This window comes from Elephas maximus, chromosome 22, assembly GCF_024166365.1.
Source record: "Elephas maximus indicus isolate mEleMax1 chromosome 22, mEleMax1 primary haplotype, whole genome shotgun sequence".
In the NCBI taxonomy this organism is placed as follows: Eukaryota; Metazoa; Chordata; class Mammalia; order Proboscidea; family Elephantidae; genus Elephas; species Elephas maximus.
In genome coordinates this window covers 22,727,449-22,748,757 of record NC_064840.1, presented here as the reverse complement: position 1 = coordinate 22,748,757, position 21,309 = coordinate 22,727,449, and the positions used below count along the sequence as shown (strand labels likewise).

Below are 21,309 nucleotides of genomic sequence, written 5' to 3'. Positions count from 1 at the left end.
ACCATATGATCCAGCAATCCCACGCCTAGGAATATATCCTAGAGAAATAAGAGCTGTCACACGAATGACATATGCACATCCATGTTCACTGTAGCATTGACTACAATAGCAAAAAGATGGAAACAACCTAAATGCCTGTCACTAGCTGACTAACAGAATTTGGTACCAAGAGAGTGGGATGCTGCTCTAGCAGATACCTAAAATGTGGAAGCAGTTTTGAAACTGAATGGATAGAGCAGCAGCGAGAGAGAGCCAGCAGCAGCAGAGAACCTGCGGTGACCGAGAAGCGGCAGCGACAGAACCAGCAGCAACAAAACCAGGAGACCAGTGTCAGTGCTGGAGCTGACCCACGGACCGAGAGAGCTGCGTGCCTGGGTGCAGGAGGCCTCCTGGTGGAGTGGGGTGCCTCTGGGTGCTTAATCAGTGGAGCTACAAAGCTTTGGAACACTCGCCCCAGCAGGGCACATGTGGGTGTGAGGCCCAAGGAGAGAAGCCGAGAGGCCAAGAAACCAGGAAGCAGAAGCTGAAGAGACAACACAGGAAGCACAGTTGCCTCAGTCTCAAAAGGTATGGCCATGACCTCAGGGGTTCCAAAGTGTGGAGCCATGGCCTCTGGTGTTTCTAAGGGTGGAGCTGCCACTCAGATGGACTGGAAGATGGTGCACCTAAAGCCAGAGAGCAGGGTTGCTGTCCAAGTGGGCCTGGAAGGTGGAGTTGAAGCCCAGGGCCAGGGACCTCCACTCAAAATCTGGAAAGTGTGACCAATACCTAGAGTCTGGAGGGCAGGGCCACTGCGTAAATTGTCTCAGAGAACAGAGGGTTGTTTTACAAGCTTTGAGGGTTAACGTAATGTGTTCTGCTAACTTGCTTGGTGCCTGTTGTGCCTTCTTTTCTTCCAGTTTCTCCCATTTGTAATGGAAATGTACAGCTTGTACCTGGTTCTGCCATTGTACCTTTGGAAGCAGATAACTTATGTTCTAGATTTCACAGATAAAGAGGAATTTTTGGATTTTGGACTTGGACTTAAGACTTTTGCCATGATATGATGGGGTGAATAAGTTTTGCATGTTGCAAGGATGTGATTGTTTAGGGGCCAAAGGGTGGAATGTCATGGATTGAATTATGTCCTCCCAAAAATGTGTGTATCAATTGAGCTGGGCCATGATTCCCGGTATTGTGTGATTTTCCTATGTATTTCCCTATATGCTGTAAATTCTGCCTCTATGATGTTAATGAGGGAGGATGGGCAGCAGTTATGTTAGCGAGGCAGGACTCACTCTACAGGACTGGATTGTGTCTTGAGACAATCTCTTGAGATACAAAAGACAGGAGCAAGCAGAGAGACATGGGCACCACATACTACCAAGAAAGCAGTGCCAGGAGCAGAGTGTGTCCTTTGGACTTGGGGTCCCTGCACAGAGACGCTCCTAGTCTGGGGAAAGGTTGATGAGAAGGTTGACAGTGAGAGAAAACATTCCCCTGGAGCTGACACTATGAATTTGGGCTTTCACAGCCTACTTTACTGTGAGAAAATAAACTTCCCTTTGTTAAAGCCATTCACTTGGGGTATTTCTGTTATAGCAGCTCTAGATGACTAACACCATGCCGACCAATAGATGAATAGATAAACTATGGTATATACACACAATAGAGCACTGTGCAACAATAAAGAACAATGATGAATCTGTGAAGCACCTCATGACACGGATGAATCTGGAAGGCATTATGCTGAATGAAATGAGTCAGTCACAAAAGGACAAATATTTTATGAGACCACTACTATAAAAACTCATGAAAAGATTTGCACATGTAAAGAAACAATCGTTGATGGTTACAGGGGAGGGGAGAGATGGGAAAGGAAAAACATTAATAGGAAATGTTTATTAATTATTGTTTATTAGTAGGTAATTAATAGGTAAGCGGTAACTTTGATGAAGGCTAAGATAGTACATGATACTGGGGAAGCCAGCACAACTTATATAAGGTAAGGTAATGAAAGCTCCTTAGACATATCGAAACTCCCTGAGGGACAAAATTACTGGGCTGAGGGCTCTGGGAACCATGGCCTCAGGGAACATCTAGCTCAACTGGCATAACACAGTTTATAAACAAAATGTTCTACATTCTACTGTGGTGAGTAGCGTCTGGGATCTTAAAAGTTTGTGAGCAGCCATCTAGGATACTCCACTGGTCTCACCCACTCTAGAGCAAGGAAGAATGAAGAAAACCAAAGACACAAGGGAAAGATTAGTCCAAAGGACTAAGGGACCACAAGTAACACAACCTCCCTAGACAGAGTCCAGCACAACTAGATGGTGCCCAGGTACCACCACTGACTGCTCTGACAGGGATCAAAACAGACAGTCCCAGACAGAGCTGAAAAAAAACGTAGGACTGAAAAAAAAAAAACATATTTACTGGTCTGACAGAGACTGGAGAAACCCTGAGAGTATGGCCTGGCCCCTGGACATCCTTTTAGCTCAGTAATGTAGTCACTCCTGAGGTTCACCCTTCAGCCAAAGATTAGACAAGCCCATAAAACAAAATGAGGAGGCGGAGCCAAAATGGCAGAATAGACAGACGCTTCCAGCAAGCCCTCTTTACAACAAAGACTCCAAAAAACAAGTGAAACAAGTATATTTGTGACAAGCTGGGAGCCCTGAGCATCAAAGGCAAGCTTAGACAATGAACTGAGGGGCAGGGGGAGGAAGAGACCGTTCAGAAGTGGAGAGGAGTTGCCGGACCTGAATCCCGGGGAGCCCTCAGGCACCATTCCTGGAGCGGTGACGGTGGCTGGTACTAGCATTCAGGCACGGTTTCCTCAGGGAGAAGCAGCCAGCCACACAGCCCACTCACACCTCCGGAGCCTGAGAAGAACGGCACTTTTGGAAAAAGCTAAGAACTTGTGTATATTTTACCAAGCCCTCCCTCCACCCCTAAGCCGGCTTCAGCGGCTCAATCCCTGGGCCCGAGATAGACCGTGGTGACTACCTAGAGCCATCCTCCTGGCCTTGGGGAAGGAAAAAACTTGTAATTGGGGGGAAAAGATAATTTGCTAGCTCTATTGAAGCAGCTCCTGTCCAGGCATAAACCATCCGTGGACCTTAAGCACCTTTCCCTTCTGCATGGACCTGTGTGGGCCTATTACGGGAGAATAGGCCCTTGTTGGCAAACTCCAACCATTTCAGCTGTGCAGTGGAAAGGTGGGTGTTCGATGTCTCGCACTGCTTTGCCTATTAAACAAGGTCCTCACCTACCCACATCAGGGACCTAAGGACTGCTAGCTCCACTCAGGTCACCCAGCCATCCACGACAGGGGTCCAAAAATGACTGGTACATCCCAGTACTTACAACAAAAACTTTGGGTGCCCATGGTCCCTCTGCAGAACCCACCCACCAGCATGCTCTAGGGAACAGGGATGCGTTTTCCTCAGAGACACTCGGGGGTCGGATCTCAGCCCCCTGCCTTGTTCAGAGCATGACCCCCTGCTGCAATCAGATACGGGTATATACGCCAATCACCCCTGCCCCTCTAAGACTGTAGGACAGAGCCTGTACCACACATTTGATGATCGGCTACCTGGAAACATGAACTGAATTCATACAAGAAAACTGAATGGACTCCTAGACTGATATAACTGATAACAGGTCTAGCCAGCTGGGAACAGAACACCAGAGCCCCAAAGGTGAAAATAATCAAGCTAGCTCACTCAAGCAACCCACAGGGGTATACCAAAACAAAACAAAGCAAGCAGCTACGACATAGTAAGCAAGCATAAACTAATACAATAACTTCTAAATGGCTCGGAGACAACAGTCAATATCAAATTACATAAAGAAACAGACCATGATCACCTCACCAGGCTCTCAAAACAAAGATTCCAGGGATCTTGTAGATGAAAGTGCATTCCTAGAATTACCAGAGCCAGAATACAAAATCTGAATATATAGAACCCCTCAAGACATCAGGAAGGAAATGAGGCAATATGCAGAACAAGCCAAGAAACACACAGATAAAGCAATTGACGAAATTAGAAAGATTATTCGGGAACATAATGAAAAGTTTAATAAGCTGGAAAAATTCATACACAGGTAGCAATCAGAAATTCAGAACATTAACAATAAAATTACAGAATTAGACAACTCAATACAAAGAGGAGCAGAATTAAGCAAGTAGAAGCTAGAATTTCTGAACTCGAAGATAAATCACTTGGCACTAATATATTTGAAGAAAAATCTGATAAAAGAATTTAAAAAAATGAAGAAACCTTAAGAATCATGTGGGATTCTGTCAAGAGAAATAACCTACGAGTGATTGGAGTACCAGAACAGGGAGGGATAACAGAAAATACAGAGAGAATTGTTGAAGATTTCTTGGCAGAAAACGTCCCTGATATTGTGAAAGATGAGAAGATATCTATCCAAGATGCTCATCGAACTCCACATAAGGTAGATCTTAAAAGAAAGTCACCAAGACTTTTATAATCAAACTTGCCAAAACCAAAGATAAAGACAGAATTATAAGAGCAGCGAGGGATAAATGAAAAGTCGCCTCTGAAGGAGAGCCAATAAGAATAAGCTTGGACTACTCGGCAGAAACCATGCAGGCAAGAAGGCAAGATGACATATTTTAAAAATTGAAGGAAAAAAATTGCCTGCCAAGAATCATATATCCATCAAAACTGTCACTTAAATGTGAAGGTGAAATTAAGACATTTCCAGATAAACACAAGTTTAGGGAATTTGTAAAAACCAAACCAAAACTACAAGAAATACGAAAGGGAGTTCTTCGGTTAGAAAATCAATAATATCAGGTATCAACCCAAGGCTAGAATACTGGGCAGAGCAACCGAAGTCAACCCAGATAGGGGAATCCAAAAAAACAAAGCAAGATTATGAAAAAAAAAAAAAAAAGCCCAAAACGGTAACAGCGATGTTAATATAGAAAAGAAGACAACATTAAAATAATAAAGAGGGATAAGAAATGTAATCATACACCTTCCACATGGAGAGGAAGATACAGCGATACAAAGAAATAAAATTTAGTTTTAAATTTAGAAAAATAGGAATAAATATTGAGGTAACCACAAAGAAGACAAACTATCCCACTCATCAAAATAAAATACCAGGGAAAAAGAGACTCAGCAGAAACAAAATCACCAACAAATATGAGGAAAGGACAAAGTATAAAGAAAATCTACTCAGCACATAAAATTAAGTGGGAAAAAGAAACCGTAAACAACACACAAAAAAGACAGCAAACTGATAGCACTAAGTTCGTACCTATCCATAATTATCCTGAATGTAAATGGACTAAATGCACCAATATAAGAGACAGACAGTGGCAGAATGGATTTAAAAAAAAGATCTATATGCTGCCTACAAGAGACACACCTTAGACTTAGAGACACAAACAAACTAAAACTCAAAGGATGGAAAAAAATATATCAAGCAAACAACAATCAAAAAAGAGCAGGAGCGACAATATTAATTTGTGACAAAATAGACCTTAAAGTTAAATCCATCAGAACAGATAAGGAAGGACACTATATAATGATTAAAGGGACAATACACCGAGAAGATAAAACCCTATTAAATATTTATGCACCCAATGACAGGGATGCAAGATACATAAAACAAACCCTATCAGCATTGACAAGTGAGATAGACAGCTCCACAATAATTGTAGAAGACTTCAACACGCCACTTTTGGTGAAGAACAGGACATCTGCAAAGAAGCTCAATAAAGACATGGAAGATCTAAATGCCACAATCAACCAACTTGACCTCGTAGACATATACAGAACACTCCACCAAACAGCAACCGCGTATACTTTCTTTCCTAGTGCACATCGAACACTCTCTAGAATAGACCACATATTAGGTCATAAAGCAAGCCTTAGCAGAATCCAAAACACTGAAATATTACAAAGCATCTTCTCTGAACATAAGGCCATAAAAGTGGAAATCAATAACAGGAAAAGCAAGGGAAAGAAATCAAACGCTTGGGAACTGAACAATACCCTGCTCAACAAAGACTGGATTAGAGAAGACATTAAGGATGGAATAAAGAAATGCAGAGAATCCAATGGGAATGAAAACACTTCCTATCAAAACCTTTGGGACACAGCTAAAGCAGTGCTCAGAGGCCAATTTATATAAATCCATACATCCAAAAAGAAGGGCCAAAATCAAAGACTTATCCCTACAACTTGAACAAATAGAAAGAGAACAACAAAAGAAACCCACAGGCACCAGAAAAAAACAAATAATAAAAATCAGAGCTGAACTAAATGAAATAGAAAACAGAAAAACAACTGAAAGAGTTAACAAGAACAAAAGACGGTTTTTTGAAAAAATCAACAAAATTGATAAACCACTGGCCAAACTGACAAAAGAAAAACAGGAGAGGAAGCAAACAACCCAAATAAGAAATGAGATGGGCGATATTACAACAGACCCAACTGAAATTAAAAGAATCATATCAGATTACCGTGAAAAATTGTACTCCAACAAATTTGAAAACCTAGAAGAAATGGATGAATTCCTAGAAACACACTACCTAAACTAACACAAGCAGAGGCAGAACAACTAAATAGACCCATAACAAAAGAAGAGATTGAAACGGTAATCAAAAAACTCTCAACCAAAAAAAAAAGCCCTGGTCCGGAGGGCTTCACTGCAGAGTTTTACCAAACTTTCAGAGAAGAGTTAACACCACTACCACTAAAGGTATTTCAGAGCATAGGAAAGGACGGAATACTACCAAACTCATTCTATGAAGCCACCATATCCCTGATGCCAAAACCAGGTAAAAACACCACAAAAAAAGAAAATTATAGACCTGTATCCCTCATGAATGTAGATGCAAAAATTCTGAACAAAATTCTAGCCAAGAGAATTCAACAACTTATCAAAAAAATAATTCACCATGACCAAGTGAGATTCATACCAGGTATGCAGGGATGGCTCAACATTAGAAAAACAATTAATGTAACCTAAAAAAAAAAAATTTTTTTTTTTTTATCGCGTAAATAAAACAAAAGACAAGAATCACATGATTTTATCAATTGATGCAGAAAAGGCATTTGACAAAGTTCAACATTCATTCATGATAAAAACTCTCGGCAAAATAGGAATAGAAGGAAAATTCCTCAACATAATAAAGAGCATTTATACAAAGCCAACAGCCAATATCACCCTAAAAATGGAGAGAGCCTGAAAACATTCCCATTGAGATCGGGAACCAGACAAGGATGCCCTTTATCACCATTCTTATTCAATACTGTGCAGGAAGTCCTACCCAGAGCAATCAGGCTAGATAAAGAAATAAAGGGCATCCAGATTGGCCAGGAAGAAGTAAAAGGATGACATGATGACACGATATTATACATAGAAAGCCCTAAGGAATCCTCAAGAAAACTAACGTAACTAATAGAAAAGTTTGGCAGAGTATCGGGATACAAGATAAACATACAAAATCTGTTGGATTCCTCTGCACCAACAAAAAGAACATCGAAGAGGAAATCACCAAATCAATGCCCTTTACAGTAGCCCCAAGAAGATAAAATACTTAGGAATAAATCTCACCAGAGACGTAAAAGACTTATACAAAGAAAACTACAGTACACTTCTGCAAAAAACCAAGAGAGGCTTACATAAGTGGAAGAACATACCTTGCTCGTGGATAGGAAGACTTAACATTATAAAAATGTCTATTCTACCAAAAGCGATCTTCACATTTAATGCAATTCCGACCCAAATCCCAGCGACATTCTTTAATGAGATGGAGAAACAAATCACCAATTTCATATGGAAGGGAAAGAGGCCCCAGATAAATAATGCATTATTGAAAAAGAAGAATAAAGTGGGAGATCTTACTTTACCTGATTTTATAACCTATTGTACCACCAGAGTAGTCGAAACAGCCTGGTACTGGTACAACAATAGATACATGGACCAATGGAACAGAATTGAGAATCCAGACATAAATCCATCCATATATAAGCAGCTGATATTTGACAAAGGCCCCAAAACAGTTAAGTGGGGAAAAGACAGTCTTTTTAACAAATGGTGCTGGCATAACTGGATATCCATTTGAAAAAAAAATGAAACAAGACCCATACCTCACTCCATGCACAAAAACTAACTCAAAATAGATCAAAGACATAAATATAAAATCTAAAACAATAAAGATCATAGAAGAAAAAATAGGGACAACGTTAGGAGCCCTAACACATGGCATAAAGAGTATACAAAACATTACTAACAGTACAGAAGAGAAACCAGACAACTGGGAGATCCTAAAAATCAAACACCTATGCTTATCCAAAGACTTCACCAAAACAGTAAAAAGATTATCTACAGAAAAAGTTTTTAGCTATGACATTTCCGATCAGCACCCGATCTCTAAAATCTACATGATACTGCAAAAACTCAACTGCAAAAAGACAAATAACCCTATTAAAAAATGGGCAAAAGATATGAATAGATACTTCACTAAAGAAGATATTCAGGTAGTTAACAGATACATGAGGAAATGTTCACGATCATTAGCCATTAGAGAAATGCAGATCAAAACTACAATGAGATTTCATCTCACTCCAACAAGGCTGGCATTAACCCAAAAAACACAAAATAATAAACGTTGGAGAGGCTGTGGAGAAATTGGAACACTTATACACTGCTGGTGGGAATGTAAAATGGTACAACCACTTTGGAAATCGATCTGGCGCTTCCTTAAAAAGCTAGAAATAGAGCTATCATACAATCCAGCAATCCCACTCCTTGGAATATATCCTAGAGAAATAAGAGCCTTTACACGAACAGATATATGCACATCCATGTTTACAGCAGCACTGTTCACAACAGCAAAAAGATGGAAGCAACCAAGGTGCCCATCAACGATGAATGGATAAATAAATTACGGTATATTCACACAATGGAATACTATGCATCGATAAAGAACAGTGAAGAATCTGTGGAACATTTCATAACATGGAGGAACCTGAAAGGTATTATGCTAAGTGAAATTAATCAGTTGCAAAAGGACAAATATTGTATAAGACCACTATTATAAGAACTTGAGAAATGGTTTAAACTGCGAAGAAAACATTCTTTTGTGGTTATGAGATGGGGGAAGGAGGGAAGGTGGCAGAGGGGCATTCACTAATCAGATAGTAGATAAGAACTACTTTAGGTGAAGGGAAAGACAGCACACAATACAGGGGAGGTCAGCACAATTGGACTAAACCAAAAGCAAAGAAGTTTCCTGAATAAACTGAATGCTTCGAAGGCCAGTGTAGCCGGGGCAGGGGTCTGGGGACCACGGTTTCAGGCGACATCTACGTGAACTGGCATAACAAAAGCTATTAAGAAAACACTGTGCATCCCACTTTGAAGAGTGGCTTCTGGGGTCTTAAACATTAGCAAGGGGCGATCTAAGATCCATCAATTGGTCTCAATCCACCTGGATCAAAGGAGAATGAAGAACACCAAGGACACAAGGTGATTATGAACCCAAGAGACAGAAAGGCCACATGAACCAGAGACTACATCAATCCTGAGACCAGAAGAACTAGATGGTGCCTGGCTACAACCAATGACTGCCCTGACAGGAAACACAACAGAGAACCCCTGAGGGAGCAGAAGAGTAGTGGGATGCAGACCCCAAATTCTCATAAGACCAGACTTAATGGTCTGACTGAGACTGGAAGGTCCCCTAGTGGTCATGGCCCCCAGACTTTCTGTTGGCCCAGGACCAGAACCATTCCCGACGCCAACTCTTCAGACATGGATTGGACTGGACAATGAGTTGGAAAGGGATGCTAGTAAGGACTGCGCTTCTTAGATCAGGTGGGCACTTGAGACTATGTTGGCATCTCCTTCCTGGAGGGGAGATGAGAGGGTGGAGGGGGTTAGAAGCTGGCGAAATGGACACGAAAAGAGAGAGTAGAGGGAGAGAGCAGGCTGTCTCACTGGGGGAGAGTAATTGGGAGTGTGTAGCAAGGTGTATATGGGCTTCTGTGTGAGAGACGGACTTGATTCGTAAACTTCCACTTAAAGCAGAATAAAAATTATTTAAAAAAAAATACACCACAAATGCAAAAGCACGAAAAAAAAAAAAAAAGAGAGAGACTAAATGGGCACATCAGTCCAGGGGCAAGGATGAGAAGGCAGGAGGGGATAGGAAAGCTAGCAATGGGGAAGGGAAGGAGAGAGTGTTGACATGTAGTAGGGTTGGCAAACAATGTCATAAAGCAATAATGTATACTAAATGTTTTATGAAGAGCAAGTTTGCTCTGTTAACCTTATTCTAAAGTACAATTAAAAAAAAAAAAAAAGAGAGCTTGGCTGCTAACCAAAAGGTCAGCAGTTTGAATTCGCCAGCCACTCCTTGGAAACCCACCAGAGTAGTTCATCATTGTTCTTTATTGTTGCGTAGTACTCATAGGGTTGCTATGTGTCAGAATCAACTCGACGGCAATGGGGTTTGGTTTGGTTTTGGTGGCTCCTTTTGTGCTATGATGGCAGAGTTCAGTACAGGCAGTCCCTGACTTAATGATGTATTGCACTGGGCAAATCTTCTGCAAAAGACTTGTTTAAAGGAGAATGAAGAACACCAAAGACATATAGTAAAAATGAGCCCAAGAGACAGAAAGGGTCACATAAACCAGAGACTACTTCAGCCTAAAATCAGAAGAACTAGATGGTGCCTGGCTACCACCGATCACTGCCCTTACAGGGAACACAACAGAGAATCCCTGTTGGAGCCGCAAAACAGTAGATGCAGATCTCAAATTCTCATAAAAAGACCAGGCTTAATGGTCTGGCTGAGCCTAGAGGGACCCTGGAGGTCATGGTCCCCGGACCCTTTGTTAGCCCAAGATTGGAACCATTCCTGAAGCCAACTCTCTAGACAGGGATTGGACTGGACTATACGATAGGTAATGATATTGGTGAGGAGTGAGCTTCTTGGCTCAAGTAGACACATGAGACTATGTGGTCAGCTCCTGTCTGGAGGGGAGATGAGAAGGAAGTGGGGAGACAGGAGCTGGTTGAACAGACATTGAAATTACAGGGTAGACAGAAGGAATGTGCTGTCTCATTAGCAGGAGAACAGCTAGGAGTACATAGCAAGGTGTGTATAACTTTTTCTATGAGAGACTGGCTTGATTTGTAAACTTTCACTTAAATACAATAAATTAATTAAAAAACAAAAGACCTCTTTAAAGTGTTAAAAAGCAAAGATGTCACTTTGAGGACTCAGGTGTGACTGACCCAAGCCATGGTATTTTCAATTCCCTCATATGCATGCGAAAGCTGGACAATGAATAAGGAAGACTGAAGAAGAACTGATGCCTCTGAATTACGGTGTTGGCGAAGAATATCGAACACACCATGGACTGCCAGAGATCAAACAAATCTGTCTTGGAAGAAATACAGCCAGAATGCTCCTTAGAAGCAAGGATGGCAAGGCTTCATTTCACCAATGTGGACATGTTATTGGGAGGGACCGGTCCCTGGAGAAGGACATCATGCTTGGTAAAGACAGGAACGCCCTCAACGAGATAGATTGATACAGTGGCTGCAACAATGGGCTCAAGGATGGTTATGATTGTGAGGACGGCACAGGACCAGGCAGTGTTTCATTCTGTTGTACACAGGGTCACCCTGAGTTGGAACTGACTCAATGGCACCTAACAACAACAGTCTCTGACTTACAACATATTTGAGTTTTGATGAACCACACTTATGACTATCAGTGTATGTGAACACTGCATCTTCTGGGAGGAAGTTACAAGAAAATGTATGCAGGGGATATGGGAAAAATTGCTGAGTTATGTGAACACACTCCATGCATTTGATCCGAATAATCCGTCCATATGGCAAGAATGCTGAATTTAGAACCTGATATTGCTAATATCGAACTACTTATAGATCATGAAGAAGGGTAACTGACAGATCAGAACTTAATGGATTTTGAAAAGGAAAGAAACTCTGAAGAAATAATGAGAAAGAGGAAGGAAAGAAGTTAAAAAAAATTTTTTTTTACAGTGAAAGGATTAGCTGGAGCTTTTTCTAAACTAAATCAGGGGTTTCAGTTGCTTGAAAATACAGACACAAATGCTCATCACTTTGCCAAAGTGGATAGGCAGATTCCGAAAGCAGTGAGACGTTACGGTGAAATGTATCTTAAGTAAAAACGAAAAAGGCTATGCAGACAACTCTCACTAATTTTCTGTCTAGAAATGCCAACCCCATTCCCAGGTGTGGTGTAATGAATTGCTTCTGTGTGGCCTTTCTCGCCATGGTCTTTTAACTTCCACCCAGGTGACTGGGCAGGACTGTGTGATAGAGGAATTGTGGCCTACCAACGGGACTGGTTAGTTTTGCCATCCCACTGGGCCTGAAATGAGCTACCCCAAAGGCAAGAAAGAGAGAGATCCTGCCGCAAAGACTAGCAGGACAGGCCTGGCAGCAGAGACCCAGCAGCAGGAGATGGCATGGTAGGCTTCCTGGCCCGTGGAAAGAGAAAGCTAAGTGTCTTTGGGCAGAGGCCTAGGGCCAAGGAGAGTAATGCCTGCAAGCACGGCTCCGAAGAGGCTATCTTGATGGAAGAACTGTATCCTTAAGTGTTCCTGAGCCTGAATTGTAATCTGTTACTTCCCTAATAAACCCCATAATTGTTGAGTATGGTCTGTGAGTTCTGTGTGGCCACTGCAATGAATTATCAAACCCAGCAGAGATGTAGAGAGTGCCATGGGAGGGACAGCTGGTATCAGAATGGGTAGAGATGGTGGAGAGAGCAGGCATGCCTGGCCTCTACTTCATGGGGGTCAGCCTTCAGCTGTTGATCTTGGTTCTCCTTCCCTCTTGTAAAGTTAGAGGTGGTCTACACTCCCCCTCTCCATGCCTTTTTTACACCAGGGATAATCCAGATGACCTAGAACCTTCCACAAGTGGAGTTATTATTGCAACTGCAAAATGCCCAATGTTGTCCAACTCTTCATTGTCAGCGTAAATTTTTTTATGTGTTTTTTTTTAAATGTATGTATTAAAATATATCTGTAAGTTTATATGTAATGTTTCTAACCCCGAAAGACAAATAAAAATCAGATTTATCAAGATACTAATATTAAAAGGCAATAATAATGAAAACTAAAAAAAAAAAAAAAAAAAAGAGGTGTCAGAACCAACTTACAACAGGGGTCATTGAAATGGAACCCTGTCATAAGTTGGAGACTACCTGTAGTTGTAACAAAGACCGTATAGCCCATAAAGCCTAAAAGATTTACTATCTGTCCCTTTAAAGAAAATTTTCCTGATCCCTGGCCAAGCATATGAGACAAGAAAAAAAAAGAGAACTTTAAGTACTGTATACATAGAAAATTTAAGAAATCTAACATGCATTAGAATAAAAGCAATATGCAATGGAACTATGCACAAGATAAATTTATTAAAAAAAAAGACCAGTGTTCCTACACACCTGCAAAAACAAAACAGAAAATTTAATTTTAAAATATCCATATACAACAGTAATAAAACAATGATAAAGCTAGTTGCCATGTAGTCGATTCCAACTTATGGTGACTCATGTGCCATCAGAATAAAACTGCGCTCCACAGGGTTTTCAATGGCTGATTTTTTTAAAGCAGATCACCAGGCCTTTCTTCTGAGGTACATATTCTGCAGTGAATTACCTAATATGGCCCTTGTAGCTGTAGTCTTTGTGATTCCCACACAATGACTGGGTGGGACTATGCAAATAAACTGCTGTGGCCCACCAAGGGGGTTGGACAGCTTGTTGCTAATGCAAATAAGGTACACAGAACTCCTTGTGGGGGTGGGACCATGCAAATAAGATGTATGGAACCCTAATGAGGCAACTGGTCAGTTTTGCCATCTTGCAAGGTTTAAAGGGAGACACGGAGACAGAGAAGGAGCTGTAACACGGAAGACAGTGAGCGATGGCAGCGCAGCAGTAGCAAGAGTGATATCATTGTGAGACAGCAGGAATCAGAGACAGGCACGAGCCAGCTGTGGTGAGGCTTGTGGGCCCACAGAACTCAGAGCAGTAACACTTGCTCGTGAAGGCCCTGAGCAGGGCCCGGTGGCAGCGAGGCCCTGAGCAGGGCGTAACAGCAGAGGGCTTGAAGAAGCTATCCTGATCAAGAACTGTATCCTGAGTTGTTCCTGTTACTTCCCTAATAAACCACTTAACCGTAAGTATGGTTAGTGAGTTCTGTGAGATGCTACAGCGAATTAAGGAACCCAAAGACCACAGAGAGAATACTGAGGGAAGGGGGAGTAGTTGATGTTAGAGATGGAGTGGTACAGCAGTTCGACAAAGTCGAACACTTGGGACATCTTTAACTTCCACCTCATAGGACCAGCCTTGCGCTGATCCTTATAAAAGAAATTCATGTGCATCAGGGTGAAACTGCACTCCATAGGGTTTTCAATGGCTGGCTTTTTATAAGTAGATTGCCAGGCCTTTTTTCCAAGGCACCTGTGGGTGAATTTTAAGCCTTCAACTTTTATATTCGCAGCTGAACATGTAAACCATTCGCAACACCCAGGGACTCAAAGGAAAAAAACAAAAAAAAGACACCCAGGCATAAATCTAACAAAAGATCCCCAAGAGTTTTATAGAAAAATCTATAAAATTGTATTAAGGGATATACTTTTTCTTATAAAAGTACAAGACCTAAATAAATGGAGAGATATACTGTGTATATTTCATGACTGGAAAGAATTATACAAAGGTGGCAATTCTCCCCTGAATTAATCTCTAAGGTCAATGTCGTTCCAGTCAAAACTCTAATGGGGTATGTCATTAAACTCTACAGACTGATCTTACAAAGTTATGGAAGAGCAAAGGGCCAAGGATAGCCAAGGCAAGCTTACAAAGAGGAGAGTAGATTAACCCTAGGAGGTATCAAGGTCTCTCAAAGATGCTGTGGTATGGGCAAAGGAACAGACAACTACACCAATCCAAAGAACAGAGTCCTAGCACAAACCTCACATATATGGAGAGAACAAAGAGGTGCCCTTACCAATCAGTGCAGAGGAGACACACTCTTCAATACAGGGTATAAGCCACCTGGTCATCCATATGGAATATAAAACTGAATCCCTACTTTATCTCATAAGCAAAAAAAAAATAGAGATGGAATAAAGATCACATGTGAAAAAGACGAGTGAACTTTTAGACTAACATATAGAAGGATATCATTATGACCTTGTGGGAGGAGATAATTTCTTAAAGTATAAAATCATAAACCAGTAAAACTGACATGAAATTTTTAAAATTCTGTAAAACAAACACTTTGCACAAAGTTAAAAGATAAGGCAAATAAGCCAAATAAACAGAACCAAGTACAAATACACACACACACACACACACACACACACACGACTGCATAGAAAATTTGTGAAATCTGAATAAGGTTGGTGGGTTGGATCAATGTCAATTTCTTGATTGTAATAACTGTACTATAGTTGTACAAGATGGTATCTCTGGGGAAAACTGAGCAAAGGGTACACAGGATCTCTCAATTTCTTACAACTGCATGTGAAGCTGTAATTATCTCAAAATAAAAACTTACGGGGAAAAAAGAGGGACAAGTCTCACTCTGAAAGAAGATATTTGCAACATATATATCACAGAAATTACTAGAATTCAGAATACATAAAAAGCTCTACAGATTAATAGGAAAAAGACAACCCGACAGAAAAATGAGCAAATTATATGAACAGGCAATTTATCAAAGTGGAAACCCAAAGGGCCGATATAAAAAGATACTCAACTGTGCTAATAATTATCAAGAATATTTAAAGAACAATGAAATATCATTCCATGCCTCTCAGATGGGGTTCAACAGCTAAGTCCACAGTACCTAGGGCTGACAGGGATGTGGGGAAACTCCCATATTGCTAGCAAGAGTACAAAATCAGTTCAATGATTCTGGGAGAAAAAATTGAAAATAAAGCTTTTTAAATTTGAAAATGTGCATACCCTGCAATCCTTTTATAGGAATCCACACCAGAAACTGATATACATCATCACGATAAATGGAGAAGAAAGCAAAGTGGTGAACAACTGCATTATACCTGGATCAACAATCAGTGTCCAAGGAAGGAGCAGTCGAGAATTGCATTGAGAAAATCTACTGCAAAAAAGACCTCTTTAAAATGTTAAAAAGCAAAGATGTCACTTTGAAGACTAAGGTATGCCTGACCAAGGCCATGGTTTTTTCAAATACGTCATATGCCTTCAAAAGCTGCACAATGAAAAGATATCCAGAAGACAGAAGAAGAATTGATGCATTTGAGTTATGGTGTTGGCAAAGAACACTGACTATCGTGTGGACTGCCAGAAGAACAAACAAATCCATTTTAGAAGGAATACAACCAAAATGCTCCTTAGAAACGAGGATGGTGAGACTTCGGCTTACTTACTTTTAGACACATCATTAGGGAAGACCAATCACCGGAAAAAGACATCATGGTTGGTTGAGGGTCAGCAAAAACAAGGGAAACCCTCCATGAGATGGACTGACACATAGCTGCAACAATAGACTCAAACATCCCAAAGGTCATGAGGATGGCACGGGACTGGGCATAGTGTTGTTCTGTTGTACATAATAAGGCTTCTGTGAGTTGGAATCGACTCAACAGCAACTAACAGCAACAACACACCAGAGACACCCACACATAAAATAATTTCTTGAAGGATATGAACCATAATTCTGTTTATAACCAAAAAATTAGATGAACAATGTCATCTTTGGGGGACTAGATAAAAAAAATACAGTAACAAATATTGACAGATGAAGTGATACAATGTCTAGGATTTGCTTCAAAACAATGTGAGATGGGGGATAAATGGGGTGTGCCCATACACTAAGTTACTAACTGCTGATCAGTGCTCAGTGTATGGGAGTGCACCATACTGCTATCATTATTTTACATATATTGGGAATTTTCCACAATAAAAAGCTGAAATTTTTGGTATACTTACACAATAAGGAAACCCTGGTGGCATAGTGGTTAAGTGCTACGGCTGCTAACTGAAGGGTCGGCAGTTCGAATCCGCCAGGCGCTGCCTAGAAACTCTATGGGGCAGTTCTACTCTGTCCTATAGGGTTGCCATGAGTCGGAATCGACTCGACGGCACTGGGTTTGGTTTGGTTTCGGCTTTACACAATAAGATCCTATAAAGCAATGAAAGTGAATGAATCATATTTACTTGTAGCAATGTGAACATATCTCAGTGTCTTGCAATGATAAAAAGCTGCTAAACGTTATATACTACATATTATGTGTAAAAATTTTAAAATTCATTGTTAACTGATACACGGATATGCAATAATGCATAAAAGTATGGACAAAAAGACTTTGCGAGATGGAGAGTGGGTGATAAAGAGCAGGCTATATATCCTATCAGTAACATTTCTTTTAGAAGGAAAGTTTGTAGCAAATCGGGCAGATTGTTAATATATACAGAATCTGGGTGGTGCTACATGGGATACAGTGGAAGAAGCAACTATCTAGAAGTTAGTAAAGACTCCACAGGAGAGGGTCCGTTTCAGCTGAGTGTAGAACAAACAGAACACTTGAAAAGAAATACTAACTCAGGTTAAGAAAAGATGGGACCCCAGAGGACTTGCCCTAAGAGAACAGCATTTCCACTCTATCTGAGGATTTGATCCACACAAAAGTCTCTCTTATGTTTGTCTCAAAGCACTCTCAAAACACACTCTTTACCTCCAGTCCAGAAAAGGCAGTGATGAAAACACAGCACCCAGAATGATGAGTGCTCAGCAAGCATTCTGGGTGAATGAATGAATTCTTCATATTCATTCATTCATTCATTCCAGAAATACTGATTTGGCAGTAGTCTACGCCAGGCACTGCTCTGGGCCCCAGGGATGTTGCAGACAGCAAAACAGAAGAGGTCTTTGGTTTCATGGAAGCTGTCTGGTGTGGGTAGGGCATATGACCGAAACACAGAAGAGCGCGCTATCCAGTGGGGCTGGGAAGGCCTCTTTGAGAAGTGCCTTCCAAGCTGGGATTTGCAGGAAGAACAGGGAGAGGGAAGGCAGTGGAGGCAGAGGGCCAGGTGGTAGCCAGGCCCTGGGCAGGGAAAGGGTAATTCAACAAGAAGTGGCCTGTCCGGTGTCAGCACATCAGTACACCTATCACTTCTACACCCTCAAATTCAATGGGCAGACCCTGACAGCTTAGAGCTCCTGGGTCACCAAAAAAGATACACACTAAGAAAACTGGAGAAGTGAGGTTTGGGGACCAGGTTCATGCCGCTTACCCCAGCAGGACCAGGGAGCAACCTTCCATCACCCACAACTGATATGTGAGAGGACGCTTGTTTATGTTTGCTAAATATGTACTGAGTAAACGAAAGCAATGACTATTCACTGAGCATATGCTGCACGGTGTGATGAGCAATGAGAAGGTGGGGTTAAGTGATTAATGCCATTAAAAAAAAAAATCTAAATTACTATTAAAGTGCCTAGCCCTGTGCCTGACATGTAAGAGACTCTCAGTAACAACTCACTCTAAGTCTACCTACTGGTCAAGGCCAGATCCAAGGCTCCATAGCCTCAGTTACACAGGGAACAACTCCAGACTCTGGCCACTATGTGCAGTCACACATGGAATAAGCCAGAGAAGCCCACATGGGCCCCACTGCAAGGCACAGCCCAGCAAACCCAAGATGGCCCGCAGCCCTGCCCCACCCCAAAGTGGCTCAGGCCAGGGAAACACTCACATAGAAGCGCAGCAGTGCCCCATCTGAATTGCAGCACCAGGACCTTCTACCCAGATACTCGTGGGCCGTGTTGAGCAGCATGAGGGAGGACGGGAGCAAGGGCGTCTCCGACATCCCTGGGGAAACACCAGACAAGAGAGCATGGGAATGTGTGGCCTGTGCATGGGGCTGGGGTGCAGGCTCTCCTCTTGACCAAAACCCCCCAAAAAATCCAAACCCATTGTTGTCTTGTTGTCCTGTCAACTGACTCATAGCAACCCTACAGGACAGAGTAGAGCTGCCCCAGAGGGTTTCCAAGAAGCAGCTGGTGGATTTGAACTGCTGACCTTTTGGTTAGCAGCCTGTGCTTTTAACCACTGTGCCACCAGGGCTCCAATTGGTCTTTCTCCCCCTCCCCTCCTTTTTTTTTTTTAAAGTAATGACTTGATTGGCTTTATTAAAGCAATACATGCTTATTAAAAAATAATTCAAACCATATAGAAAACTCTACAGAAGAACTCTTCACCCTCCAAAATACAGCCCCAGGTCACCAATGTTTGCATTTGGTAAACATCACTCAAAGCGTCTTCCTGTGACTATATGAGACTTTTAAAATGGAGAGAAAGATCATTTTAATGGACCACGCACTTCATTGACTTTCTTAACTTAAAGATTATTAAATTTAGGATTAGTTGAATATTATAGAAGAAAAGGTAAAGCAAAAGAAACAACAAATACTAGATTACAGTAAAACATTTGTTCATGACTAGAACTATGATTAGTTCCTTAAGGATTCCTTGGTATTTTCAAACCGCAGGCCATAACCCATTAGTGGCTTGTAACCATCACTTTTAAAATGGATTAGGATAGAACACTTTAGAATAGAAAATACCAGAGGATATCATACCCAGGAGAATAAGGATTCTTTTATGAAACTTCTTTTGTACTTTACTATTGGTCATTCTCAGTCAAGACAGTTTGAAAAGCATACGTTTAAAAAAAAAAGTCAGAAAATTTTTAAGAAGTTCAAGCCATCCAGATTTTTTATGGTTCTTCCATTTCCCACAACATCAAATGTCTACAAGATTGGTGTCATGGATTGAAGTGTGTCCCCTAAGAATGAGTGGTAAATCCTAACTCCCATACTTGTGTTTATAATCCCATTTGGAAATGAGTTTTCTTTGTTAGGTTAATGAGGAAGCATTAGTGTAGGGTGTGTCTTAAATCAATCTCTTGAGATACAAAAGAGATTAAACAAGTGAGTGAGAGCAGAGATGGCAGAAGACAGGCGCCATGCCACATGAAGATCACCAGGAGCCAAGGAATAAGGCCCTTCCTCCAGTCAACAAGGAAAGGCTTACCCTAGAGCCAGCACTCTTAATTCAGACTTTTAGCCTCCTAACCTGTTACAGGGTCAGTGAAAAAGAGGAAGGCCCTCAATGAGATGCACTAACGCAGTGGCTGCAACGATGTGCTCAAGCATAACAACAATCCTGAGGATGTCGCAGGACCGGGCAGTGTTTTGTTCTGTTCTATACAGCCACCCACTTGTGGTATTTCTACTACAGTAGCACTAGATAACTAAGACACTTCCTTCTCTCTCCCCATCTCCTAATTTTGTTGCAAATATTATTTGTAGCAGTTCCAGGTTTACAATACTTATATTCTGTTCTGCAACCATAATTAGCCCACTTGCTTTCTCTCATTATGGATCTGGTGTTCATCGCAAATACTCTCCCATTGCCTTTCCATTCCTGAGGTATTTTATTTTGACTTACCATTTCCTCTAGTAGTGTTTTTTTTGTTGTTGACAATATACACAGAACATACCTCAATTCAACCATTTCTACATGTACGCTTCAGTGACAGCGATTACATTCTTTAAATTGTGCAACCATTCTCACCGCATTATCTGAATTATTTTTCCCCCATTAACGTAAACTCACTGCCCCCTAAATTGCCTACCGAATCTTTTGAGCTGCTGCTGTCAATTTGGTCCCATATAGTTCTTAAAAGAGCACAATGCTCAATGCAAGTGTTCTTTACTAATTAAGCTAAACTACTGTTTGGTGTAAAGAACGCTTCAGGGGATATTTTTGGTTTAAGGCTTGAAAATTAAAAATTATCTTAGGATAATAGTTTTGGTGGTTCATCCAGCCTCTACAGCTCCAGAAATTCTGGATTCCATGATAATCTGAAATTCAGTTCTGCATTTTCTCCCTTTTGATCAGGTTCTTCTATAGAATCTTTGACCAAAATATTCAATAGCGGTAACCAGGCACCATCCAGTTTTTCTGGTCTCCAAGGTCTCAAAGCAAAGAAGGCAGTGTTTATTGGGCAATCAGCCATACATTCCATTTCTTCCTCCTACTCCTGACTCTCCTTCTTCCTGTTGTGCCAGGCAAATAGAGACCAACTGTTGTACTTTGGATGACTGTTTGTAAGCTTTTAGGACCTCAGGCACTATGCAATAAACTAGGAGGTGGAAACGAAGCACTAAACACAATATTATGCAAATTAACTGGGACATCCCATGA

At 41.2% G+C, this 21,309-nt stretch overlaps 1 protein-coding gene across 9 annotated transcripts in view; it reads right to left on the bottom strand.

Annotated features, from left to right (window-relative positions):
* The window catches only part of CABIN1 (calcineurin binding protein 1), a 192,518-nt gene that overhangs the window by 101,612 nt on the left and 69,597 nt on the right, over window positions 1-21,309 (bottom strand). For all 9 annotated transcript variants that reach the window (XM_049865389.1, XM_049865386.1, XM_049865395.1 and 6 more), the window contains one exon: window positions 18,794-18,909. In XM_049865389.1, the coding sequence (XP_049721346.1) occupies window positions 18,794-18,909 (116 nt within the window). The remainder of the gene's footprint in view (window positions 1-18,793; window positions 18,910-21,309) is intronic.